Here is a 21,052-nt window from a genome sequence, read left to right on the forward strand (position 1 = left end):
TGCAGCATCAGGAAGCTAGTTCCTAGAAGTCACAAAACAAGATTTTGACGTGAAGGGATGTCCCTTAGCAAGAGTTCCCTTCTGGATAAGATATCGAAGTTCCCATTCTTGAGAGGGAAAAAACAAAAAAACAATAGGAGGATGAGGGATGATGAGGTGGGTTTTTTCTTTTCCCCTCTGAAGAAATGTATCAGTACAATAGCACTGTGTCGACAGTGAAAAGCGGGCCTCTATCTGGGGTCAAGGCCAGAGCAGTAGCCCCTTGTCCCCCTCACCCTCCTCTGCTGCCTCGTAAGGGTCCCAGCCAGCGCTGATACGGATTTTCTTCCTAAGAGCCCAGAGGGATTTTTTTCCCTAACTGCTTGAGAAAAGAACAAAGGAAAAACAGTGTTAAGAGGATTTCCCATTCTGCTGCTGGCAGCTGGGTTGGAAAGATGGCCCTGTCCCTGCTGCTCGCCTGCCTCTTCGCCGCCGCCACCCCAGTGTCACCCATAGGTGAGTCTTGTGTCAAGAATTTGGTACAATGCACTTTTTCTGTTGCTGTTGCTGTTTGCTATCATTTACTGAATGTTAGATGATGGAGCCTTAAATACCAACTGGACAGTTATATAAACAAAGTCACTCAGCCTACATGAATGTATGCATGTTCCTCTGTCCTCCTGCCTGAGTGCCCAGAATTTCCATGGATCTTTCGTCTCTAAACCCTCCTATGAAATAAACAGTTCTTGGAGTACATGTGAAAAGGAATTCTAATCTCTTTCTAGTGTAAGCACTTTGGAGTTCCAACTTTAAGAATGGAAAAGTTTTTTTTTCTTTTAGAGATGAGGAGGGTAGGGCCTTTTCCTTAATGAATATTCTGTCCCTGTAAAGGGTATAGATCTGGATAAAAACGTTTATTGTCTGGCCTTTAAAAATACGAGTGACTTTTTGTACAGACCAAACAACTCTTAAGCTGTTTCTGTCAGGCTTGGCACAAAACTGGCCAACGAAGATCATTCTGGGCACTTCTACGTAGCTCACTGTGTGACCAGTCTAAGTTTGTTTCTCTGTGGTAACTTGGGCCATGCTCTGGCACCTTGGAGTATATACATTAAGGATGAGTTTGAGCTCTGAGGAGATAAGAAAGCTACGTGTAACGCAGTGTTCTAGATGGGACCCCGGGACAGGCGATGATGCAGACAAAAGCTAAGACAACGTGAATGACTATAGGCTTGAGTTAAGAATACACCGACAGTGGTTCATTGACTGGAACACAAGAAAGGAGAGGAGGCAGGGAGTAAGAAGCAGGGCAGAAGCTTCCAGATGCAGCAAAGTTGCAGGGGATGCAAAGACTATGGTCTGGACAGTGTGGGGGTCTCCCAAGTACACCAGCCTCCAGGATGAGCAGATAGGGGCACAGATATATCTGCGCAGGCTCTGTGGTTGGTCCTTGTACAGGAGCCAAGATGCTCCTGAGAGTCCTGGTGAGTCCCCTGTGCCTTCTAGCAAGGCCCAGGACTTTGAGAGGAATGCATAGGGTTGTTCTCTTTCAAGCCCTGATGTTAAGGATTGTCTGAACTAATTAGGAGTGATTTGTATAACACCACATTCTTGGCTCCACATTGAGACTAAAAATGGGATTTGACATAGAATGAACATTTTAAAAGAGGGTGACTGTGTTTTGTGTGTATGTAGGATTGCACAACAGATGGTGGGTCAGGTTCTCTTCTTCATGCCACCATTTCTATACAACAGGAAGGCAACTGAGCTTCTCAAGAGCATGAGAAATTACATTTAACTTTAAGGAAAACTTTAGAAACCATGGAATAGTCATTATAGGAGTTGCTGTAATGCCACTAAAGGTTGAGCAACTAACCATTTCTTGTAGAATTGGAGCCAGGGAGATGAGTGGAATGTCTCTATGAGTTTATAATCACCTGTGAAAGTGCTCTGGAAGTCTTGCTTGGCCAAAGAGCCACAGCCAGCGGAGCAGAGGAGGAGATTTTTCCCCTGGAAAGGTGAGGGAATTTGAGGACATTTCTTCCTCTTCAGGGAAAACTGAGTTGCCAGCTTGCACTCAGCGTGGACAGCTTAAGGGCGTTTTAAAGACTTTGGGAGGAACCACAAAACTTGAAGAGAAGGTTGCTTGTGCCACCTACAACTCTGCAAATGTCATTTCCCAAAAGTTCAATGTCCTAATCACTTCTTTCCCCAGACTCTCAAGCTATTTCCCGCATCCACTTGCCAGGTTGCTGTGTATTTCAAAGCAACTGGCTGTGTGCCTCGGACCTTTTCCCTGTCAGTGGAATGAGCTTTCCACATTCTTTATTCTGTCAGACTTCACACTGATGCAAGAGACTGACTGTCATTTTTGCAGAAGGAATTCAAGGCTTTCCTTCTTTCTTTTCTTTTTTAATTTCCAAAAATGGGAAGCTAACTGCATTGTAACATAATCTCTCATGTGAATGGATAGCTGAATTACAATATGCTTTTCCATAATCATCTATCCTTATGTTTGCGTCAAAATTCCTAGTTCCTCTTATCCTTGACTCACTTGGTGTATTGATTTATTTCTCATTCATGTGTTCATTCTGGTGCTGCTTGGAATGCAGAGCCCCATGCCTACCCAACTCAGGCTGTAACACTACCAAACATGACACAAACTTTTAATCCCAGCACTAAGGAGGTGGAGACAGAGGGATTCTTGGAACTCACTAGCCAGGCAGTCTAACCTAATCAGTGAACCCCAGATCAGAGAGAAACCCTGTCTAAAGAAAACAGAGTGAATGACTCTTAAAGAAGCCCACCTGAGATTGATATCTGGCTACACGTACACACACAGACCATACACACACACACACACACACAGAGACCACACACACACACACACACACACACAACATACACATACGCAACATACATACTACACACACATACACAATACACACACATACCACACATACACGCACACAACACAAACACAAACACAAGACATACAAAATACACATACACACAGCATACATACACTTAACACACACTTTTTGTTTGAAAAACCAAAACGTAAGACTGAGGTGGTTTTAGCTGTTGGCATAGTGACCTGAAACACCACCAGGTGTCTCTGAGTCCCCTTCATTCCCAGCCCTAGATCCTTGTTCTGCTTACATCAGCCTGAATGAACCCTGGAGGAACACTGACCACCAGTTCGATGAGTCCCAAAGTCAACCTCTTTGTGACAACCACATGGATGGAGAGTGGTATCGCTTCACAGGCATGGCAGGAGATGCCATGCCCACCTTCTGCATACCAGAAAATCACTGTGGGACTCATGCACCTGTCTGGCTCAACGGCAGCCACCCCCTAGAAAATGATGGCATTGTGCAACGCCAGGCCTGTGCCAGCTTCAAAGGGAACTGCTGTCTGTGGAACACCACGGTGGAGGTCAAGGCCTGCCCTGGAGGCTACTATGTTTATCGGCTGACCAAGCCCAGTGTCTGCTTCCATGTCTACTGCGGCCGTAAGTACCTTCCTGCTTTCTTCCTTCCCCAACAAGGCCACAGATGGAGTTAAAGGGAAAAGCACCATACGAATCCCAGTTATTGTAACCCAGATTTATTTTATGTTTATTCATTTACACATTACAAAACTAGAAGTGATGGATTTCTAACCATCTGAGTACGGAAGAGCCCTCTGTAACCTACCTCTCGATCCATGATCAGGTGGACAGATAGATGCCCAGACATCCACATGGTGCTCGCTGTCATAGCTTTTCAAAAATGATACACAATGGGAAGAGGCAATGTGACATCAATAATACCTTTAAGTGAATTTCTATATCACTAATGCCATCAACAGCTGGAGGCTTTGTTAACATCCTTGATGACAGAGCTCAGATGCAGGGCCTCGCAGAAGCTGGTGTCCAGCTCCTGTGCACATTTTGGTGAGTCCACAGTGGAGCATGACCTCACCCTTAGTCCTAGCTCATATGCGCTCATGTTTTTAATTTGCAGAAGTCCTCCAGCCACCAATGGGCCACTCCCACTCTAGCTAGGAGTCAGTTATCTGAATGGACCAAAGCTGCCCCGTGCAGCTCATCTCCCTCCACTGGGTGATGCAGCCTGAACTTGGAGCCTGTGGCTATATTCATGAGACTACTCAAAAGAGAGGGTCCCCTGAGCCTCCCCACTCACAGAAGGTACTCATCCTTCCATAGATTTTTATGACATCTGTGATGAGGACTGCCATGGCAGCTGTGTGGATACCACCGAGTGCGCATGCTCTCCGGGAACCTCGCTGGGCCCAGATGGACAGACATGCTTTGGTAAGAGCTACTCACAAGGTGGAAATGAGCCCTCGGGGTGAAGAGACAAAGCAGGGCCCTGCTGCTATCCTGCGCATTTGCAGTTGAGCTAGTCATTGTTGGATGCAACTTTTACAATCTCACACAGGGATGGTCTGGAACCTCAGTGTCGCCTCCAGTGACCACTGGTCCTTGTGGCTATAGAGCCATTGGAAAGCGGTAGTCTGGCCTGAGGATCTGAATCTTAATTTTACTAAATTTTAATATAAAAACTGGCTTTTGATTCAGTCACTGGCCAACGAAAAATGCCTGGGATAACTTAAATGACTATATTTTGTCTGTTTTTACTAACTGTAAATACGTATTAGATGTTTCTGCTGAATACTGGCACCCATTAAGGTGTGGTGCATTCCCGTAACTTTGACGCCGAGGAGACTGAGGCAGGAAAGTGGTAAGTTCAAGACAACCCTGAGCTACATAGAAAAGACTCTGTCTCAAAACAAAAACAAAAACAACACACACACACACACACACACACACACACACACACACACACACAAACAAAGCCCAGAAAGTTTGACATCCAGATTGAAATGTGTTACAAAGTCATTTCAACGTAGGTTCCAAAAATATGTACTTTTTTCTTATGTAGATATTAAATGCAAACATACATATGTTGGTTTTTCAAGACAGGCTTTCTCTGTGTAGCCTTGGCTGTCCTGGAACTCACTCTGTGGACCAGGCTATGGGCTTCAGAGAAATGATGTAAGCAGACTTCTGTTTATGTACACAGGTCAACTTTAGTTTATATTTAGTTTTCGTGTAAATGAAGCAATTTTAAAACTTTTGTTAAAACTTACTTGCTGTGTATGCTCTAGGCAAAGGACAACTTGTGGGAATTGCTTCTCTCCTTCCACCAAGCTGGTCCCGGGATCTAACTTAGGTAGTCAGACTTGGCAGCAAGTGCTTTTATCCACTGAGACAGCCCAACAATTTTAATTTTTGTTTGTTTGTTTTTCGAGACAGGGTTTCTCTGTATTGTTTTTGAGCCTGTCCTGGAACTAGCTCTTGTAGACCAGGCTGGTCTCGAACTCACAGAGATCCGCCTGCCTCTGCCTCCCGAGTGCTGGGACTAAGGGTGTGCATCACCACTGCCCAGCCAATTTTAATTATTTTTTAATTAGATTTCTCAGGCAGAAGGGAAGGGAGTAAGAAAATAGCAAAGCAGATACACATGTACCCAGATGTAACTTTCCTTTTTTTTTTCCTAAGTGAAACAGAAGTTTGATGTTCAAACCAGGTGACATTGCTGAACTCCATAACCCTCTGTCATCCTCCAGGGTTGGCTGCTGCTCAACCATCAGCCTGCTTCCTTCCCTTCCCATCTCTAGGTTTTATTATTGCTGTGTGGATGCACCACACTGTGCCATACAGAATTAGCCTATCTGTACTCGAAGTTAACATACACATAACACCTCACGCCATGTGTGACATTTTCTCTAGGGTATAAGCATGCAGACAGAATCGCTGGTGGTCAAGATTCCTACGATGGCTAAAAGTAATAGTCCCATGTTAATTTCTTCCTCACATTAAAAAAAGAAAAAGAAGAAGTGGTCCCAAGGGTATAGCCCAGGCTTGCCATGGAGGCCTGAAGGAAGTGTTAGCATGGGTGTGGCACAGCTCCTGTCAGGAAGCTGCCGGCCTCCCGCCCTCCCTGGTGTAGGTGGTGCAATGGAGGTCAGGGCCCGGCTGTGATCACTCTAGGCAGGCATGGCAGCACACAGTGGAATCCCAGCCCTTGTGGAAGGAAGATCAGGAGTTCAAGGCCAGCCTCGTCTGCATAGTGCACTCTAGGCCATCATGAGACTGTTATCTCATCTACTGTAGCTTTTTACTTCTGCAAGCTGTAAATGTTGGTTTCTTTTCTGTTGTGATTTATTTAGTTCCCTTCCTTTCTTCCTTCCTTTCTCTAGTTTAAAAGGATTCTTGTGTGGATTTCTGGATTGTTCTTTTACTACCAGTTCAAAGCCTCCCATGATCTTGCCTATCCTCTTCCATTGTGAACTGTCTGCAGTGTTTTATGCCAAACCCTCATCTAGCATGAAGGGTTTCCTGTGGCTCTCCACCCTTCCTCCCAGCTCCAAGGATGCTCTGCCGCAGAGCAGTTTCTAGAATGTCTGAAGAGGTTCAGGCTGATTGTACACCAGTTTCTCAGGTCAAAACCTACATCCCGAGTGAATGGGAGGTGTAAATCCTTGCTCCAACCTGGCAGCACGCTGGCCCAGGGTTTCCACTATTGGCACGTGGCCCTTTGGGCATCCAGCAGGGAGCCTCCTAAATGCTACTTGTGGCAGAGTTCTGCTCTCCATTTTATTGAAGTGTGTATTAGTCCATATTGCTACTATAACTCTGTAGGTTATAAAGAAAAAGAAGCTTGCCTCAGGATTCAGGGAGTTAAAGGGTACATTGCCACCATTGGCTCAGCTCCAGGGAAGGTCTGGTGGGAGATGGAATACCAGGACACAAGCAAAGACAAGAAGGCAGTGGGAACAGAGACCCCACAAGAACCACATTAGTCACCTCCAGTGGCAGTGTTCCTGACTACCCACTAACCCTGGCCTCCTAAAGAGCCACTACTTCAGAACATCACACTGGGGGCCAAACTTCCAACACACAAGACTTAGGTTTGCTTAGACCATGCCCAAACGCTAAGAGGGAGGCACCTATTCTGGGGCTCTGGATGGAAGTGGAGCCCCGCCCAGTTCATCTCCTTTCCTGGGTCCGCAACCATGTTCTGATACACTGTGAGCATTTTGTCTCCAGCCCTTGCCTCACATCCTGAATCCAGGTTCCTTCTAGGAACCAAGACACACTTCACTCTCAGCGTTCTTTTCCTCTTTGGAAGAGAGAAAGACACATGTTGTCTGTTTTACTTTTTTTTTTTTTTTTTGCAGCAAGAATCCAGACATAGCTCATCAGATGTTTTTATTGTGTTTATGTATTTATTGTGTATGCGTGCCCATGCATGTGACGGTCACAGGACAACTTCCAGAGGTCTGCTCTCACCTCCCACCATGTGTATCCTGCTCAAACTCGGGCTGTCGGGGTTAGCAGAAAGCGCCTGCATCTGCTGAGCCACTTGTGAGCCCCCATAGCTCTACCCGGGAGGATAGGAGCTCCCAAGTACCCAGGTTCCTCCTGCTTGGCAGAGGACAAATGAACAGAGACAGATGAACAGACAGCTTGTTTGGGGATTGCAGACCCAGAGATTTGTCCGTGCTGACTTACAGTAGGGGTTCCGACTCTTCAACAGTCTGAGAAGAGGTGGGGGATTCAGTTCAGGGGCTGGGGGACAGTGACATGGTTTCCCTCCTACAGATGAAAATGAATGTGAGCGGAACAATGGCGGCTGCAGTGAGATCTGCGTAAACCTCAAAAACTCACACCGCTGTGCTTGTGGGGTCGGCCGCGTGCTGAGGAGCGATGGGAAAACTTGTGAAGGTGAGACTGGGTGAGGAGGCGGGGCAGACTCGGCATCCAAAGGGAGCCGCTGCTTGCTCTTTGACATTTGGGAAGCAAATAGCAGTTTGTCAGCCCGAGGAAGTGGCTGAAGTGGTGCGTGGGCACGAGGGAGCTTAGGCTGCGGACAGAATTCAGTATCGATTTTGTCTTCAAGATGAAAGAGCAGGGGCTTTACAAGACGTAGAGCGCTGTGGGGAAGCTAAGGTGGAGTAATACCCATTTTTCTCAAACTTTAAATGTGCCCACAAATCCCCCAGGATCTTGTTAAGGTGCAGATTCGCACTGAGTGGTCTGGGGTCAAGCTGAGGTGACAATGTGTCTAGATAATGACTAGGTGCCTGAGGCTGCTGGCAGGCAGCTCAGAGTGGCAGGCAGCATGCTCTACAGCCCGCTTAACAACGTTTCATGGCCTGAGACTGGGTGGGGACCTCACCCAGCCCCCACCCAGCTCCCACCCAGCCCCCACCAGGCCTCTTGTGGGTGGGGAAGTCTGTTTCAGTGAACTGGGGTGGGGCCTCAGAACTTACATTTTTAACAAATTCCATGGATGATTCTTTGTCTTAGAAATTTGAGAAACTGCTTTTACATTGAGTCATGTTTTCCTTTGTGTTGGGGAAAGCTAGTACATTTTTGGAGATAAAATTATCTACTTAAAGATTTTAGGCCTGGGAATCAATCTACCTCAAGACCCAGCAATACCACTTTTGGGCACATGCCCAAAGGATGCACACTTACGCCACAAGGACACTTGCTCACCTGTGTTCATAGCAATAATATCCGTGATATCCAGAACCTGGAATCAAGCTAGATACCCCCTCAGCTGAAGAACAAATAAGGAAGATGTGGTGTGTTTACACAATGGAGTACCACTCAGAAGAAAAAAAAACAATGACTTCTTGAAATTTGCAGGCAAGTGGACAGAACTAGAAAAAGCCATCCCAGAGTGAGATAACCCAGACACAGAAAGACAAATATAATATATACTCACTCATAAGTGGATATTAAACATAAAGCAAAGCCAGACTACAGGCCACAACCCCAGAAATCCTAGGTAACAAAGAGGACCCTAATGGAGACATACATGGATCTGTGTAGGAAGGGGAAAAAGACAAGGTCTCCTGAGTAAATCGGAGCTTGGGGGGAAGAAGGAAGGGTAGGAAGGGATAGAGGAGGAGGGAGAAATGGCAAAGAAAAAAAGAGTTTAGGCTTATTCATTTTATGTTATGTATAAGAGTATTTTGCTGCATGTGTGTATGTACCGCATGTGTAAGTGCCTGGTGTCCACAGGGGTCAGAAGAGGGTGTTGGATCTCCTGAAACTGGAGTTATGCACGGTTGTGTGCCTTCGTGTGGATGCTGGGGACTGAAAAACAAGTGCTCTTAACACTGATCCATTGCTCCTATCCCAAAATAATCTTCTTTTTAGATTTATTTATTTATTATGAATACAACATCTTGCCTCCATGTATGTCTGCAGGCCAGAAGAGGGCACCAGATCTCATTACGGATGGTTTTGAGGCACCATGTGGTTGCTGGGAATTGAACTCAGGTCCTCTGGAAGAGCAGCCAGTGCTCTTAACCTCTAAGCCATCTCTCTAACCCAAAATAATCTTTTTTAATATCTATTTAATATGTGTATGAGTGTTTTGTCTGCGTGGGTGTCTGTGTACCATATGCATATCTGGTGTCCAAAGAATCCAGAAAAGGATGTCAGATCACCTGAAACTGGAGTTGCAGACAGTTGTGAGCCACCATGTGGGTGCTGGGAATCAAACCCGGGTCCTCTGGAAGAGCAGCCAGTGCTCCTAACCACTGATTCACCACCCTAACCCCATTGTCTGCTTTTTAAATTTTTTATTTTATGTGTATTGGTGTAAGAGTGTCAGATATCCTGGAACTGGAGCTACAGACAGTTGTGAGCTGCCATGTGTGTGCTGGGAATTGAACCCAGGTCCTCAGGAAGAACAGCCCAGTGCTCTTAACCACTGAGTTATCTCTCCAGCCCCCCCATCTACTTTAAATAACAGAGATGCTGTGTGTACATGACCTAGTAACCAAAAATTTACTGATATATTTCAAGGAATTGAAATGGTCCATTATCACTCTCTTACTCTTTAATTGATATATAACATTGCACGTAGTTATGGGATACCAAGTGTGATTCAATTATCTGCTACTGTTTTGTGGGACTCAGTCATGTGTTTGTTACAGCTAAAGTGACATCATACCTGCTTTCACAAATCTGAGTGCCCCTAACATTCTCTGCAGAGTGTGCCATGGAGAGGTATTATTATTTACAGAGGACATATGATTTGTGTATTAACAGAGCTGTACTCTACATATTAAAACTTATTATATTATCATCACATTCAAAATAATAAAATATCATCCCAAAGGGAAAAATTATGAGTCATGCCCAACAAAGTTTGCATTATTAATGCAGAGAACACTCCCTCGTGCGAATCTTTCCTAAACCTTAATAATTTTTGCATATTTGAATAGTAGTAAAATATTCTATGAAGAATATTTGTAATTATTCATGAGCACTTTATTGAGACTATTATGGTTAATACACACATAACCTTAAAGCCTAATAACCATAGCTGAAAAATATTTTGCAAATAATAAAAATTTTATGTGTCTATACGAGCAATACTTTAGGAATGCTGCTTCTATTTATAACATTTAACTTTTATCGAAAGGCTAAATGTATGTGTTTCCTTAGTGCAGCTATTAAATGGTTACAGCTTTTTAAAAATTAATTATACTTTTAAATTTTTAAGTAAATTTTAATAGTTTATGATATAAGCAGGAAAATACAGAAGAGTAAACAGAGAGAACGTCCATGGTCCTCAATCTCTGTTGCTAGGAATTTCCACTCTGAACATCTCACTAAAATCCTATAGGGCAATTTGGATTTTTCGGTCCATTTTTCCTTTTGCATTTTTTACATCTGAAAATACTCAGTGTGATCAGTTAGTTACCCCTTCATCTTACAAATGTTGAAATTGCAACTTAGAGAAATAAAATTATTTTGGAAAGGTCATTTTGCAGGTAGAGGCAACAGGGTGCTGGCTGAGTGTGGTGGGTGTGGGTACGATCCCCAGCACCGAGGAGAGTCTTGGTTTTGAGACAGGGTCTCTCTCACAATGTACCCTCAGCTGACCTGAAACTTGATATGTAGACAACCTGCCCCCACCTCCAAAGTTATGGGATTAGAAGCAGGCACCACCGTGCCCTGTGATTTTTAACTTCCTAGAGTAGTGGCGTATTTGATACTTTCTTCCACCTTGTTATCATCTCAACTGTTTCAGATATCCACAAACTGCATATGTCCTTTTAAAGCATGCATTTCTAGGGCTGGCAAGATGTCTCAGCAGGTAAGGGTGGTGACACCAGACCTGACGGCCTGATTTCAGTCTCAGGAGAGAACCAGCTCCCACAAATTGTCCTCTGACCTCCACACACTGTGGTTTCTCTAGACACACGTACACATGTACACACACTGCATAAATCTTTTAAGTATTACGAATAGGTTTCTAAACAGATAACAAATATTAATTCCTTGTGACTTTAGTCTCTTACATTTCCCAACCACTGATTTATATATACCTAATTAACTTATTGATGACTACACTAGCCTTTTTTTTTACTTTTTGAGATGAGATTTCTCTGTGTAGCCCTGGCTGTCCTGGAACTCACTCTGTGGACAAGACTGGCCTCAAACTCACAGAGATCCACCTACCTCTGACTCCTGAGTGCTGGGATTAAAGGCGTACACTACCACTGCCTGGCCTTTTTTAAACATTTGTTTTCACTAACCTATTTTTACTATCACCCTTAGGAGTCAACTTCCATCCCTCTCTGAACATTTTAGAGGACCTGAACATCTTCTTCCATCATCTTAACTTAAAACAGGACTCAGAAAACCTTTTCTATAATGTCCTGATGATAAATTCAGAATCAACCAAAACTACCCAGTTCTGCCCTTGTAATGAAAATATAACCATAGACGGTAGCTGATAAACAGTCATGCCTGTGTGTGCTAATAAAACTTTATTTATAACACTATGTAATGGGTTGTAATTTGACAGCCCTCAACCTAAAAGATAATGTTCCGTCCCATAAAACTCATGATGACTAAAATCAATGTCATGGACATGCTGGGCAGGTGTGGAACCTGGAGCCTTGGGAATGGTAGGCAAACACCCTATTGACTGAGCTCTGTCTCCAGCCCCAGGTCTATACAAAACTTTCATATTCAGCACTCTTATTCCTAGGGAGTCTAATAGAGGGGTCTATTATCCAATCGCTCTGCAGCAACTCTAACTCACCCAGCTGGCCCAGATGAACTATTACTCAAGCTCTTTTTATCCATCAATAAGTCTATAAAAATTTAATTTACATGAATATATTAAATGTTACAACAGTTAAAAAATGGTTTTTGGGTCTTAGTCATAAATATTCATGAGCTTACTCTAATCATGAGAAAAACATGGGAACAATTGAAAGACACTCTACAAAATGCCTGGAGCGCCTTAATAAGTGTTACTGTGAATAGAGAATTACTCATTGCAGTCATAGCCTTTAATGGAAGTTTTGTGGGTTAGCCTCATGTTTCACTTACCAGATTAGACCTCCGGGATTCTGCCATGGATCAAGAATAATCTCTGGTGTTTAACGCTGGGATTCCTGCAGAAGAGGGTCACATGGTAACTCTCATTCTTGCTGGTTCCCTGTACAGACATCGAAGGATGCCACAATAACAATGGTGGCTGCAGCCATTCTTGCGTCGGGTCTGAGAAGGGTTATCAGTGCGAGTGTCCCAGGGGCTTGGTGCTGTCTGATGACAATCACACTTGCCAAGGTAGGGCAAAGGTTGACTCGATTCACACACCCTACCCCCTCCACCTTTGGCCTCCCTCCTCCAAGACTCTCAGCTTCTTATCTTCCAGAGCACTGACTCTGAGCACCATGAGTTCCCTGAGTCATCCTTCTGGAATCATTCAACAGACAACACCCCTGCAGGGTAATCTCAGCACTTGGGAGGTGGAGTCCAGAGCCCTGCCTGAGAGAAAGGCCAACCTGAAACCTTGTCTCAAAAACAGACAGGAGCGGAAGAAGGTCTATTTTTTTTTTTTTTATCAAGAAAAGCTGAATTTCCCTTGCTGGCTGCCTCTGAGCTGTTCCCTGATTTCTATAGCCAACAGCCACTGCTCAATTTGGAAGTATTGACACCATCCTTGTTCAACAGTTTCATGGGCCCAAACTAGCTTGAATGAGGATGAATGGTGGATTTTCCCCCATCAACAGTATTCTGATACCTTTTCTAGGTCTTGGTGTCTGGGATAATGATTCCATCACCCAGCAAACACCGACCAAGTGCCAGTTTCTAATTTCTTCATGTATCTCACTGCTGAGATGCTTGTTCCCAGGCAGCGCTCTGGAGGTACCTAGAATCCTTCAGGTGTTTGCAGGGGCAGAGGAAATGAACACTGGACTGCCGCAGAAAAGCAAGCTCTTTTTAATATTAAGTTAAAGCGACATTTATAGTCAGAGTTTACAGTTTACTGAGTAGCTCAAGGACAATTTGGAAGGCTTCCAGAGTGCGGGAACCATGTTTATTACCTGTTTAATGGGGCGGTGATTAATGGTTAAAACCCAGCATTTCTGCTGTGCCATTTAAAGCCAAGTCAGCAGTGTCTTTCCTGGGTTGCCAGTCAACTGTGCAGGCACTGAAGTTCATCCTTGGGGTGTCTCACTCCATGGAGTCATGCCAGGCACACTTTGGACAGGCATTTGTTGAGCTGAAGCTTAATCACACTATCTCCTGTTAAAGGAGTGTGGGAGTTGACAAGCATCCTTGACCACAGTCTGGGGAGCTAGGAATCCTGGTTGTATTCATCAACCTACTTCAAGCCCTTAAGCCCTTTCCTGGAGAAAGAACAGAAAGTGCAGGCTGCATGGAGGAGAGTGTATTCCCCTAGAAGACTTTCTTAGCCTTTTCCCCAAGCCAGGTTTCCTGTTCTAACAGAATCCCCTTTCACACAGTTCCCGTGTTGTGCAAGTCCAGCGCCATTGAAGTGAGTGTCCCCAGGGAGCTGGTTGGTGGCCTGGAGCTCTTCTTGACCAACAACTCCTGCCGAGGAGTGTCCAATGGCACCCATGTCAACCTCGTCTTCTCCCTCAAGACCTGTGGCACCGTGGTTGATGTACGTTCTCTGGTGGACACTTAGGGAATGACCAATGTTCCCTACCCGGGAAGGTAGCTGACAAAGGGTGTGGCCTGTGTCGATGATGAGATAGGCTCGTACAAAATAACTGAGCTTAAATCATCTTCTTCCCCACACCACAGTCCCGGAATGAGTACTTAGCATCCTCGTTCTCACGCAGCCCTGAGCAACCTGTATGTACCGTGTTTTCCTACATCAACCCCAGTGGTACCCAAGGCAGGATACAGCCTCTGTAGTCAGTTATTTGGAGACTAAGAATGATAAAGACTGGCAGTTCATTTGTGACAAGTGAACGGGTTCAAGCATTGATCCAGGCTAAGCTTAAAACGTTTATGTTTTTCTTTTTCAAAACATGTTCACACCCCCATGCTGGAAACTCAGAGGGGGGTGTGGAATAAGATTCCTGCCTGTTAGGAAGCACAGAGCAGTACTGAGATGACACCACACAAAATGTAAACAAGGGCTGAGCTGTCCGACATGTGACAGGGCCTCTAGGAGTCCATGAGAAGGACGCCCAGTTTAGATGTGGGTTTCTCACACAAGTGTACACAGTAGCCCATGCAAGCAGAGGCAAAGAACCTTTTTTGGTGGGGCTCCGCTGGTGCAGCCTCTTAGGGGATTCTTCAGGTCCGGGCTAAGGTGAATGGGGAGTTCAGCCTGCCCTGCGAGGAATCCTCACCGGGAAATGACTCTGGAAAGGATACGGGATAAAGATTGCTGCCAAAGGCCTGGCTTGTGTGCTAGGGAGAGACAGCAGGTTTGAGTCCACAACAGAGGGATTAGGCTGGGAGCTGTAATCCCACAGTATGCAAGATGGATGCTGTGTAGACCACTGATACAGGTTAGTACAGAGGCCTTAGTGATCGTTTGTTTGTGAGTCCTGAGAAGTGAGTCAGAGGGCTAATTACTGTGCGTCAGAGTCGAGGTAGCTACAGAGGAACAGGGGTTCCCCGTTTAGGCAACTTGTTTGGATTGTTTCTATGGATACCAGGGAGGCATAATCTCATAACTGGCTGGTACCATTCCCTGGTGGTAGAGTAGAAGCAGGCGGGGGTAAACAGCTGAAAACCCTTGGCAGCTATGCAGATGCAGATTCGGGATACATCCAGGACCATTTAGAAGCCTGGAATTCCTGCTGAGAGCATATGGTGCTGTCCTCTTCTGGATGCCAGAGCTTGGGATTTTCTGATTATCTCCCTAGATCAGGTTTAATGTCTATGCATCAAAGGGGTGCCTGGGCCAACCAAGAAGTAGCCAGCATGCTGGCTTAGTCTGCCTATCTTACTAACCAGCAAAGAGAAAAAGGGCTTAGACAGATTCACTTGAGGCCAGCTCAGACCAGCCTGAGCAACATGAACAGTCCCCATCTCAAACCACACACACACTCAAACCAAAAGCCTCTCTGACATAGGGGGCAAAATCTGTGATATTTGATGTAGCAGGTGTTTGGAGGACCTTAACATAAGAAGAGAGGTAACTAGAAATAAATCTCACAATCTCGCTTCATCCCTGACTGGCACAGGTGGTGAATGACAAAATCGTGGCCAGCAACCTCGTGACGGGTCTGCCCAAGCAGACTCCTGGGAGCAGCGGGGACATCATCATTCGGACCAGCGAACTGCTGATCCCAGTGACCTGTGAGTTCCCTCGACTGTACACCATCTCTGAAGGATACGTGCCCAACCTGCGCAATGCCCCTCTGGAAATCAGGAGTCGAAACCACGGCATCTTCCCCTTCACCCTGGAGATCTTCAAGGACCACGAGTTCGAGGAGCCGTACCGGGAGACTCTGCCCACACTCAAGCTTCGTGACTCACTCTACTTCGGCATTGAGCCCCTGGTGCGTGTGAGCGGCCTGGAGAGCCTGGTGGAGAGCTGCTTTGCCACACCCACGGCCAAGATGGATGAGATACTCAAGTACTACCTGATCCAGGACGGGTGAGCACAGCTGGCCACTGCCTCCCTGTGTGTGTGTGTGTGTGTGTGTGTGTGTGTGTATGTGTGTGTGTGTGTGTACTACTACATATTAGATTTTCAATTATAATTTAATAATCAATATTATCAAGGATAATATTAAACAAATATTTGGCATTAATACATAATAAAATGATGTAATTGTAGTTATATAATTTTTAAAAAGAAATTTGAGGTACCATTGAGTTTGATCATAAAACATAGTGAATAATTTTATACTTGAAATGCCCATGGAATGCCTGGGGAAGTTGGGGGGTCATTAGAAATGTGTGTCAGTCTCAAGAACAAGGTCAGAACTACAGACAAAGGGCAGAGACTTACCCACATGTGACTAGGATCCATCAGCTTACTCAGAGGGACCAGAAGTCAGAGAGGAGGAGGTCTGTGGGGAGACACCGAAACAGCTAGTGTAGACTCCACTTTCAAGAACTTTGACAGTGGGGGCTGGGAAAATGGCCCAGTGCTGTGAAGTATCTGTGACAAGAGTGAGGACATGAGTTCAGGTCCCCAGAACCCAGGAGCCCACTGCACCTGGGTTAAACAGTCTGCCTAATCTATGAGCTCCAGGTTCAGTGAGAGACCCTGCCTCAAAGCTGAAGGTGGAGAGTAACTCAGAAAGACACCTGACATTGACCTCTACCCCACACACGCACACATGTGTTCCCACATGGATGCATGCATACACCCATGTGAACATGAACATACATCTCACACATGCACAAATACACAAAGATGAAAATAAAAAGTGACGTTGGTAGTGTTGCATAGGGAAGAAATTCTTGATTCTAGAGAATAAATATCCAGATTTCTGTGGCATCGCTGAAAGGTCCTGGGTTAGGGTTTGTAGGTATGCGTGATGGTGTCGGTGAAAACCTAACTGCTCCCCAAATCCATATCAAAGATTTCCTTCTTCCTTGGCCTAAATGGCATCTGGGATGCATCTTCGGTGGTCAGGAACAGCAGCCTCCTAGATGTGGGAAGGGTCTAGAGAGTGTCACACGACATTCTTCGGGTTCTTCCCTTGGCCCGGTTCCGTTGGAAGGGTCTCGTTTGTTTCAGCTTCCTGTTTTCTCACCACAGCCCCCTTGTCATGCTGCTGTCAGTGCTTAAACAGTGGGTTTTGAGTCCTAGATGAACTGAGGTCAGCTTAGAAGCCAAGCTTTTTACATTTGCCGGGGATGAGTCACTTGCTGTCTCAATGCTGGGAAAATCTGCTTAAATATTTGTTATTCAGAGTCTGTGTGAAGAACTGTTACCTCCTGTTAGATAGTTCAAATAAGCTGCCCTGTTTCTCCCTTGTTCCTAAGTACATACAAAAGAGAAAGAGAAGTATCTCTCTGTGTGTGCATTCACGTACATGCACACAAGCACCAAGATACAAAGAGTTAGGATGGGACAAATCACACAGAGATAGTCTTGGCTTCTCGGGAGAAAATAAATCTAAAAACACAGCCTTCGAGTGTCAGTTCAGGTGATCCTTTTTCCAGTGTACACTGACAGGAACATCATGGCAGTCTGTCACACAGACTCAGATATGGCAGCTTGCTGTTACATTTGGGAAAAGAGAATTGAAACCATTTGAGATCAGCTGCCACCTGAGAAGCTTAGACGTGTGTGCACAGAGAGTTCATTGCCCTTTGAATCCCCTCCAAGGCTTGTGTCCCTTACAAGAAATCCGTGTTAAGTTAAAGAAGAAACTTCTCACGCCAGAAACTATATTAATCGAGATTCCAACAACATGCTACCAATGGAAAGATAACCTTACTAGCCAAAGGTCTCTCTAAAACACATTTTGGTGTTTCTAATGCGTAAAGCCCTTAATCAAGGAGGAAGTGTTATACTCTCTGAGGCTCCATGAACGAAGGATGGGAAGGCATGATACTTAGCCCTACTTGATGAGGTCTGAAGATGCCTTTGCTAGGAAGGGATGCCATTTACCCTTTATCCTCACAAGGCTGGCATGCAGCCCAGCACGCTCCACCAACTTTACCTCTCCTTGGGCCAAATGCCTTAGCTGGGGTTGTTTTCTGCCTCTGTGGAGGCGATCAAGTCTGACATGCTATCCATCCTACTTCAGCTGTGTTTCCGATGACTCGGTGAAGCAGTATTCGTCTCGGGACCACCTAGCTAAGCACTTCCAGGTCCCTGTCTTCAAGTTTGTGGGCAAAGATCACAAGGTAAGCTGAACACCTTTGTCTCACAGCCCCATGCCTGAGCCTTCCTTCTCGTTGTCCTGACGTGTTGACATTCTAAGAGCCTGTGGTTAGCTTCTGCATGACCCCCGGGAAAATGTCTGGCTATCAAGAAACTCAGCGTTCGCACATGTTACAGTTGCCTGATCCACCCCACCCCCACAGGAAATGACTGTGCACACAGAATATTATAGGACCACAATTTGAAATCTTTGTGGGCAGATATGTGTGAAAAGCCAGTGTTATTGTCAGTTCAACAAAGGATTTAGACAGGAATCTCACAGAACACCAGCAATGGACTGGGAAGAGAATAGAACTCACAATGCTAATCATAGGACACAACTTCTTAATAGGAATATTGCACATGGAATGTGTGGGAAAGGACAAATTACAAAGCTTCCAAAGCCACAGGAAATGAACAACAACAGTATAAGTTGAGGGTTTTTTTTTTGTTTTGTTTTTTTAAGTAAGTTATCTGTTAGTATGCCATAATCATCAACTCAGTATATAATTTTTGTCTAAATACAATTTTGGCAATTTCACAAAAACAAAACAATTTGCTGGATATGCTTATAGAACATGATCCTAAGAGGGGGAGGGGCCCCCAAGCAAACATAACCAGGGGGCTACACTGTATCAACTTAGTACAACATTAAGAAATTTTTAAAGTTATGAACATCAGAAAAGCAGCTGTGAAGAAGGTGCCATAACTCTATGTATATACTCGGGTCACGATGGCTGTCCCGAGAGGCTGGGGGTGACAAGACTGAGCTTTTCCTGCTCTTGCCAGTGTTGAAACACAACCCAAATGAAGCTCAGGAGAGCAGCGTTCCATTCCACGTTGCCACTAAGTGTCTTTTCCAGTCATTTTGTTGTTCCAGAACTCCAGCTCAATAGTAGAACCTCCCTAGGCAGGTCCTCCTGGAAAGAACTTACTCCTTTAAACAGGAGTACTTGGTCCTTTCTCCTGCCCAGGAACTGACATGCTAATGTTAGAAGACTTCACTGAGGTCTCCTTGGCGTACAAAGTTCTGGGTCAAGGTTTCGAGGTCACCCACATCACTCCCTTCCAACTTGGCCACATTTCTACACTTGTGAACTGGGCAATTTCCTCATCCTACGTCTCGATTTCCTGTCCATAAGTAGAAGATGGTCACTGCCACCTCGAGCTGTTGCTGTTGTGGCTGAGATGGGGCTTGGGGAGCATGTGGTACTGTGTGTGGCTCTCAGCAGCGCCTGTGGTGACAGCTGGCACCTCAGCTTCGCTGTCATTGCCTTCCTTCCAGGAGGTGTTTCTTCACTGCCGTGTCCTTGTTTGTGGGGTTCTGGACGAACGTTCCCGCTGTGCCCAGGGGTGTCACCGGCGAGTGCGTCGTGAGGTGGCAGGAGACGAGAACTCTGCTGGGCTGCAGAGCCAGACACTGACAGGAGGCCCCATCACCATTGACTGGGAGAACTAGTGCCCGCTGCCGGACACCCTCCTCTCTGGGACACCTTCCCATGTCCTCCGAGAACACCAGAGAACCTCCGAGGACACCGGACTTCTTTAAATCATATACTGTGAGTTTAGACAACCCCTGCCCCAGCATGAAAGGATCGATTAGCTGGTTTTGTCCCTGGGTTGGCACAAATCACACCACTGCTGACACATGTGGCCTTGGTGGGCTTCGGTTTCTGGATTTTAAGAACTGTGTTGTCCTCATGGAAGGACATCTCCTTCATTTCCTCCATTTCTTTCTTACAATGAAATACCTCACTTATGGTATAATGGGGCCACTAAAATGAGGTGCTGGGAATAACATTCCAATTTAAAAACATAAAAAATTAATTACTAAAACTATAACCCATGATCCTCTAAATATATAATTATGTCCTGCAATTCCAAACCCAATACAGAATCTTTATAGGAGATTTGAAAGTTTATCAATAAAATAATGTGTAAGAGAAAATACAATAGGTTGAATATTGCATAGTAATTTTCAATGTTTTCCTATTGCCCTAGGCGAAATGTTTTCACCTAAAAATAAATTCATAAGCTAATTAAGAGCATTGGCTGCTCTTGCAGAGAACCTGGGTTCAATTCCCAGCACCCACCTGGGGGCTTACAACTGTCTGTAACTCTAGTTCCAGGGGATCCGATGGCCTCTTCAGACCTCCTCAGACACCAGACATGCATGTGTTGCATAGACATACATGCAAGTAAAACACTCATACATATAAAATAAAATAATTAAAAAGATTATCAGCATGTATGTAAGTGGTTCAATGGATGAACTGAACAGTAAACAAAACTAAATTCTGGTCCTGTATGCCCTGAGGACGGGTATTTTGTGCCTTCATTTACTTAAGACAATAGGAAAAGGTATAAAATTATACCATACTCTGACTTTGCAGGTGCTCAATAAATTTTATTAAAATAAACATCATAAACTACAAAGATAAATGTTATCTGTGGTTGTACTCAGCTCCTTGATATTCCAGTAACTCCTGACTTTACATATGATCAGTAAAGGTTTCTTTTCCTTTCTCAAAGTGGTTGCAATAAACAATTCCTTCCTTTTCTCTTTAATTATCACATGGGATGATTGAAAATTCAGTTCAACTTAATGAAACTAGGAAAGGGCAGAGAAGGAGTGGGGATTTTGGGGTCAGAGATCAGAAATGCTTCTTTATAGATGGCCAAAGGTGACTATGTTAGACTTTGGGGCCTTCCGGTCTTTATCAAAACCCTTCTCATCTTTAAGCAGAAACAAACACAAGAGTGATCAGGGCTGTGCTCTGAATGGTCACACAAAACAGCAGGCCTTGAACCGAGGCTGCCCTGTGACTTTGCTGGCTAACTATCATTCAGACTGG

General features: G+C 44.9%; 1 protein-coding gene across 1 annotated transcript; it reads left to right on the forward strand.

Moving 5' to 3' along the window:
* Positions 1 to 434: 434 nt before the first annotated feature.
* Oit3 (oncoprotein induced transcript 3) lies at positions 435 to 20,771 on the forward strand. The gene is made up of 9 exons (XM_005070853.4): positions 435 to 495; positions 3,119 to 3,493; positions 4,190 to 4,297; positions 7,655 to 7,777; positions 12,542 to 12,664; positions 13,849 to 14,009; positions 15,553 to 15,968; positions 18,082 to 18,181; positions 19,483 to 20,771. Exons 1-9 carry the CDS (start codon positions 435 to 437, stop codon positions 19,654 to 19,656), a joined length of 1,641 nt encoding a protein of 546 aa, XP_005070910.1. The 3' UTR covers positions 19,657 to 20,771.
* Positions 20,772 to 21,052: the final 281 nt, after the last annotated feature.

The sequence above is a fragment of the Mesocricetus auratus genome, unplaced genomic scaffold (genome assembly GCF_017639785.1).
Source record: "Mesocricetus auratus isolate SY011 unplaced genomic scaffold, BCM_Maur_2.0 Super-Scaffold_100027, whole genome shotgun sequence".
Lineage (NCBI taxonomy): Eukaryota > Metazoa > Chordata > Mammalia > Rodentia > Cricetidae > Mesocricetus > Mesocricetus auratus.

Bases quoted from the DNA above. Each gene is read 5' to 3' on its own strand.
- Oit3 (XM_005070853.4), top strand. From the start codon at position 435: ATGGCCCTGTCCCTGCTGCTCGCCTGCCTCTTCGCCGCCGCCACCCCA. The intron at 4,298-7,654 runs GTAAGAGCTACT...TCCCTCCTACAG, and splicing joins AGATGGACAGACATGCTTTG to ATGAAAATGAATGTGAGCGG. The intron at 14,010-15,552 runs GTACGTTCTCTG...TGACTGGCACAG, and splicing joins CCTGTGGCACCGTGGTTGAT to GTGGTGAATGACAAAATCGT.